The 6,749-nt window shown below is 41.1% G+C and overlaps 1 protein-coding gene across 4 annotated transcripts; it reads left to right on the forward strand.

The window, feature by feature from the left end:
• The first annotated feature begins 356 nt into the window (after window positions 1–356).
• Window positions 357–6,435, forward strand: MCRIP1 (MAPK regulated corepressor interacting protein 1). 4 transcript variants are annotated; one of them, XM_070937652.1, is made up of 6 exons: window positions 555–667; window positions 1,206–1,266; window positions 1,751–1,869; window positions 2,277–2,378; window positions 4,128–4,237; window positions 5,904–6,435. In XM_070937652.1, exons 2-5 carry the CDS (start codon window positions 1,259–1,261, stop codon window positions 4,190–4,192), a joined length of 294 nt encoding a protein of 97 aa, XP_070793753.1. In that variant the 5' UTR covers window positions 555–667; window positions 1,206–1,258; the 3' UTR covers window positions 4,193–4,237; window positions 5,904–6,435. The 4 variants fall into 4 exon arrangements, with proteins under 4 accessions (XP_070793751.1, XP_070793753.1, XP_070793754.1 ...); XM_070937653.1 differs by having other exon boundaries at window positions 5,964–6,435; XM_070937650.1 differs by lacking the exons at window positions 555–667; window positions 5,904–6,435 and adding an exon at window positions 357–537 and having other exon boundaries at window positions 4,128–5,126.
• The last annotated feature ends 314 nt before the right edge of the window (window positions 6,436–6,749 follow it).

Below are 6,749 nucleotides of genomic sequence, written 5' to 3' on the forward strand. Positions count from 1 at the left end.
CCAACCGAAGCCAGCAGCGAACTACGTTTATATCGCACCTTCCCTGCACCCACAAACTCCTCTAGGGACAAGCTGAAAAGATGAGGCACCTTAACACATGGAAGGCTTCCTTATTCCAAATGGCCCTAGTGAATTGATCCGCCTTGTGGGCTTATGTCTGTGCAAGTCCCGCTCCCCCCAACCCTACCCCCGCCCGTCCTCCTCGGTTTGCCTCTGGGCACCTTCTGGGTGCTACTTAAGCCAAAGCGCCGCCCCCCCCCCCCCGCGAGCTCCCTCCTTCCCCAACGACTCCCCATTTCAAGATCAGCTCTCTTTCCCCGGAGCTTGCCTCGGACTCCCGTTTCCATGGCTACCCTTCCCCGCGCCCTGCCCCGCCGCTCCGTTTCCATGGAAATTCTCTCCCGCGGCTACGCGGGGCAGGGGCTCTCCGGACCCACTCGCCCTCAGTGCGCAGGCGCAGCTCCGGCCTAGGCGCTCTCTTCCGCCCGGGCCTGGCAGCAGCGAGCGGAGTCAGGGCCGGGATCTCCCCGAGCCCAGGTGAAGAAGGAGTTGGGAGGGTGGAGACAAAAAAAAAAAAAAAGGGGGGGGGGGAAAGGCAAAGGAGGCGCTCTGGCCGCCTTGTCCTCGGTGGTGACCCGGCTGCAGTGCTGAACTGACCCCCGCACAGGTACTCGCTTGTGGGTCAGTGGGCCTAGCGCCGAGCCAGCTCCAGATCGGGCTGGCAGTTCGTAGTAGGCGGCGCGGGGAGAGGAAGAAAGTCGGACTCCAGAGTTTCCTTTCTCTTCCCTTCCGGGCAGTGGCTGGCATCCCATTTCCAAGGCTAGATCTTCTCTCTGGGGGTCCGGTGGGCGAAGCTAAGGATGCAGAGATGAGAGAGCAGCAGAACTCTTGCATGGGAAGAGTTCTCATATTGGGATGATTATTATGGGGGACCTGAGAGTCTTGGGGGCTTTGCACTATTAGGGGTTTGGGTGATAGTGTAATACTATCAGTGTGATCAAACAATGGCTGAAATGGTCCTCTTGGTCTGTAAAGCAAAGCAATTCCTGAAATCCAGCCTGCTTTAGGATGACAGGGCTGAGCACGGATTTTATCCCTGCTCAGTTACTAAAGTAATTTGCTCCCTCATGTGTAACTTAATGTGACACCATCCTTAGTCAGCTCAGCCTTTGTTCTAGCCTTTTGTCTTTTTTTTTTTTTTTTAGTGTCACCAACCTATCCTTCCAATACCTGGGCCAGGGTTGGGCAAGAGGCAGCCATGACAAGGTGAGAAAGATGAAAATTGAATTTGTACTGGTACCAAATACGTTGGTGGAATGTATTATGACTTCTTTAGGACTTTTGGTCAGCTGTTCTTTCTTGGTGAAGGCGGGCAAATGGTTGAGCTAGAGGTGTTCTGTGTAAGTTATCTGATGATGATGGATAGTTGTTTGAATCTTGGATTGATTATTAACTTGGATTTGGAAATCCTGTATTCCCACAGCACATTGAAAATGGACATGTAACCGACACAGTCAAGAAAATAATGTGTTGCTTATACTGGTATTTTTTTTCTTTGAAAAGACCTGAGTGGTCTTAACTTTTGGAACCTAACTCTTGAATTACAATTCCTAGCAATCCAGACCATTGGCCATAGGGACTGAGGAGAATTGTAGTCAGATTTGGGGAAAAGTGGCTGAAGTTAACAATGTCCTGCTTTTTAAATTTTGCCAGAGATCAGAATTTTGTCGCCTATCTCCTTTTTTTCTAGCTCCCCTGTTTCCAGAGTAGTTTACAATGGCAAGAGAAACAGCAGTCCTCGCTCCCCAAGCAACAGCAGTGAGATCTTCACTCCTGCACATGAGGAGAATGTGCGCTTCATCTATGAAGGTGCAGAGTGGGAAGCATTTCCTGCATTTCCGCTAGATCATGGCATATTATGCCGCCTTCTGTCGTGTATATTACTTATGTACCACATACCATTTAACAAGTATAGGTGTCATTTTTCCCTATACCTATGTTTTTTTTTAAACATAGGCATGAGTAAGTGGAGATAAATTACTGAAAATGAGAATCTTTAAAAGTCAAAACATTTATACATGTTTGGGATTGACAGACCAACATTGTAAGTTCTGTATAGTGGATCCTCTAATTGCAAACAGTATGCTTTCTTTGTTTTTTAAACATTTCTTGTAGCATAGAATCACTGTTAGGGTTTAGGTGGCTGAATCAGTCAGAAAGAGCTTCCTGTCTGCATATGAAATATTTTCCTATCTTAATATTCTCCTTTTCTGCAGCATGGCAATCTGTGGAGCGGGATCTCCGCAGTCAAATGGCAGGTGGTGAACGGGTTCTTGTAGAGGAATATGTGGAGAAGGTACCAAATCCCAGTTTGAAGGGTAAGTTTCATACTGTCAGATACTTTCTTTTTCAATGACAAACATTGACATCCAGTGTAAATTACACATTGTTTTATGTGAGTATGCATTTGAAGATAATTCAGAAGTTTCAATGTGTTCTTCAGGTTCGTTGCTTATAATATTCTGTATATTTTCAGTACTTTGTCATATTAATTGACTTCTATTTACCAGGTTTAATTTTGTGTGTTCTAGTTGTCTTTCAAATGTCCAGATAGTCCAGAGTCATGATACATTGGCATCTATTTTTTTCACTTTCAGTTAACCCCTTGTCTTCCATGAAATTGCATTAGCATCAGTAGTGAGGCACATTAACAAATGACTACATAAAACAACATATCTTATATAATCGGTCCTAGACTTTGACATTTCCTTCTGTCTTAACTTTGGACTTTGGCACATGGTGAAAACCATTGTTCACAATGAAATTAATTTGTCTGTTGCTGGTCATTGGTCATAGTTTCATATTACAGAATCTAGTATCTGGTCTTACTAGTTGCTGGGTTGGGTGTCTTAGTAATAGAATGGTGGAATAGAAGTGTTTTTTAAAAATAAATTATGTTTGGGGGAACACTTCTGTGCAAATATGCTTATGCAAAAATTGGACATTCTTTAGGATCTTAAAATCAATTTATTGAATACAAGATATTGGTATTTCTTTTTCTAGCAATAAATAGGCTGTTATATGCAAATGTGTGAGCCCCCTAGACAAAATATACTTTTTAAAGAATTTGGAGATTTCCTTTTGACAAGGTCCTGCTATCTTCCATTAAAATTGTATTCATATATTGTGGTGGTTTTCAATATTTTACACCATGAGCAAAATACTGCACAAAGTTTCCAGGTGAATGGAGAGAACTCTGTTTAAAAATATACACTATAATAGCACAGTGTCTCTTGTTAGGTCAAGAAAATTCTACCTAGGAATTATAATCTAAACTGTGCAACTAGAAAATCTCTAACATAAAAGGGAGTAAGATTAAATGCATTGTCTTTCAAATGCATATTTGAATTTATGCAACCATCAAATTAATAGAGGTTAGAATTAATCGCTATTAATCATAAGCAAGAACAAATAACTGTACCTGTCTTGGAGGTTTTAGTTTAAATTCCTGTAGACTTGATAGAAAATTAGACTTGATGGCCAAACTAGTATTATCTAATATCCCAGTAGTATGATTCTAGTCCAACATTTTATTTATAGTAATGATCAAATGAACACACTTAGGAAATTCAGAGGAAAAGGATCAAGAATGGTGTTTTTCTATATATAAACTTTTATTGGCTCTGAACATTCTTTGTTTTTGCTTATGATTAATAGCTTTTAATTCTCTAGGAATTTGATGATTGCATAAATTCAAATATGCATTTGAAAGACACTGCATTTAACCTTGCTCAGTTTTATGTTAGAGATTTTCTAATTGCATGGTTTAGATTATGATTCCTAGATAGAATTTTCAACTCTTTAGATATATAGTTGGTTGCATTGTTGTGAAGATAGCTATGGATTCTTATACTGAATAGAACATATAGCGGAGCATACAAATATTTTAATTAGATGTCTCAGTTACCTATAGCCCAAATTAAAATTTAAAGTATTATTAATTAGATGATGGTGTGGAATCTACCATAGCAATTTTCTTGTTGCTAAAGTCATTAGGAATGTTGAAGAAAATAACATGGGGAATCTGGAATTTTATCCTAATTTTTTTTCCTTTATTTTTTTGACAGCGTTCAAACCTGTTGACTTGAGCGACCTAAAGCGACGGAACACACAGGACTCTAAGAAATCCTAAAGTGGCTTGGGCTGGCCCAGCCCCAGTGCTGGCATGTGGCCACTGGTACATGAATTTGATAACTTTGTGTTGGTTTCCTCCTTAGGTCTGGATTGTGCCTGGGGCTGGCTCTGAATTTCCTAGGAAGGATTGGCTTTCTGCCTCTTCTTCTCAGCATTCCCTGGCCTGGGCTGCCTGTCTTCATTCTAGAATTGAGCCTAGGAGTTCCTTTTCCTTAGTAAATGACATTTTAATCTGACGATAGCCAAGTGGCTGGCATGTGTCTTGTCTGTCTACATGTGAAATAAGACAGAAGCATTGGGAACCAGCAGACCTAGACTCTCCCTAAAGTCCTCTCAAAACCCAGCTCTTCTTAGGGAAAAGCTGAGAGGCTGATGGGAAAGAAGTAGCAGTGGTTATGTAGTCTATTCTGCCAATACAAACCAGGAGATTTTAGACTGCTAATACTTGAGCTTTTGGTCTGAAGAATGGAACAGTATTGCTCTGCCCGTTGGTACAGTGATGATGAAGAAGAACTGAAAAATAGAAGCGTCAAGCCCAGGACAGTTTCCCAAGTGCAAACTTTTTGAGATTCAACTGTATCTGGATAAATCTGACTGGCCTCCCTTACCACGTGCTGAAAAGATGCACCAGATTCTGTGGTTTTTACACCTTGACTAGCAGCCCCAGCCAGGGGGGAGGTGGCATTTCTGAGCTAGCCCCAGAGCCCAGCCCCTGTGCCCCAGCAGGGCTGGGGACAGCCTTCGTGTGTGCTGTTCACTAGCAGTGGCAGAAGTACCCATGCTTGTGTCTAGCCCAGGCATTGGTGTTGGGGACCCTACCTAAAATAGGTAGGCAAGGGCATGGTGGCTGTTTCTTTCCCTTTGTTATGTCCCCCTTTGAATTGTGTCTGTCTTTAAGGGGTGTTGTAAATAAAACTGGTTAGTCATTTTGACCTTCTGTTGTGTGACCTTATCTTGCAGTTTAGTTGCCTTCTTATAGTGGAAGTCACTTAGTTATCTACTACTATATTCTTTTCTGTAGCCAATAATTAGCCTCTCCTGACCTAGTATCGCCTTTCCTGGAAAAAGGTGAATATCTTTATTTTTTTTCCTAGTTAGTGATAATATTTTGATTAGTCTTCCTAATCATTATTTTGTGTTGGCCCTGGCTAGTGGCAAACGAAGTGACTATTAGCTTATTCTTTAGCTAACCAGCTCACCCTAGCCTTGTTTGTTGCATCTTTGGTTCTGATGTGGCATACCCCTGAAAGAATATTAAGCATCTTTGCTCAAATCTCCATAGCTTTGGATAAAGGAACTTAGCAAATACCTGTTTTGCAGGAAGAGTCTTCAGCAGTGTTTCCTGATGCTTCCAAAGTGGATGGAACTTCATTCTGTTCTGTTCATGTTTTGCATACCTGAGGATAGTGTTTGTATCCTGAAGTGAAAAAAGTGAGGTTATTGAGAATCAAATGCTTACAGGTGCTAATGTGAGGCAAAGGTTCTTACACAGAGAATATATTATTTCAGCAATGGGGTATTTCATGCCCTTTGAATATGAAGAATTTAGTACAGGTAGTCTTTGTTTAATAATAGCAATTGGGACTGGCAGTTCTATCAAACAATGTGGTCATAAAGGGTGACATCATGTGACTGCACCAATTTATGACAGAAGTTGTGACAGTTCAGGTTGCTGTCATTAACAAATTCTGCATGGCCATTAATTGCAGGGTCACATGATTGCCATTTTTTGACTGCCTGACGGCTTCCCCATTGACTTTACTTGTCAGAATCTGGCAGTGAAGGTTACAAATGGTGATCACAGGACTATGGGACACTGCGACCATCATAATTGTGAGCTGGGTATCAGATGCCTGAACCACCATGACGTGACTGCAGGGATGCTACAGCGGCTGCAACTACGAGGACCAGGCATCTCATTCAGTGCTGTGGTAACTTTGAAAGTTCGTCAAACAAGGGATCATTAAGCAAGGACTACCCGTATCGTACTAGCTGAGTGTTCAAATTGAGTGATCCTAGCTGGCATATTAAAGGAATGAATTGTGTACAAATACTGTGGATTAAAATCATACATGCTTTGCAGAGAAATGGTGCAAACACATGCATAAGTTTTTGACATGATATTTTTTTAAAGCCTTGACAGTTACAAGTCAATATACCATTGTACTACATGGAAGAGTGTACAACCTCAATTCAGGGGACTTTTTTGTTTTACTAATAATAGTAATTTTTTTCCTTCATCCCCAAACTGAATCAGATTACTAGAATAAACTGGAACTCTCTGAACTTGTTTACTATAGTGTAGATTTCTTCTGATCGCTTCATTTTTCTGTCGGTATCTTCCTAGGAAGTTTTGACATTTTATTTGTTTTACTAAGCCTTTTATGTTTGCTTTAGTTGGGCAATAATTGCTTTAGTCAAATAACAACGTAATAGAATGGATAAGAAACTCGAATATACCGTATTTCAGCAAGCAATAAATCTTACATATAAAAGCAGCATGAAGAATTCTAGATCAGAATGTGATGCAGACATTTTAAAACATGAATTTTGGA

The sequence above is a fragment of the Pituophis catenifer genome, unplaced genomic scaffold (genome assembly GCF_029215685.1).
Source record: "Pituophis catenifer annectens isolate HBS135680 unplaced genomic scaffold, rPitCat1.0.hap2 SCAF_2, whole genome shotgun sequence".
Lineage (NCBI taxonomy): Eukaryota > Metazoa > Chordata > Lepidosauria > Squamata > Colubridae > Pituophis > Pituophis catenifer.

Coding starts and splice junctions, on each gene's coding strand:
- MCRIP1 (XM_070937650.1), top strand. Junction 1,870..2,276: donor TGTGCGCTTCATCTATGAAG/GTGCAGAGTGGG, acceptor CCTTTTCTGCAG/CATGGCAATCTGTGGAGCGG. Junction 2,379..4,127: donor ACCAAATCCCAGTTTGAAGG/GTAAGTTTCATA, acceptor TTTTTTTGACAG/CGTTCAAACCTGTTGACTTG.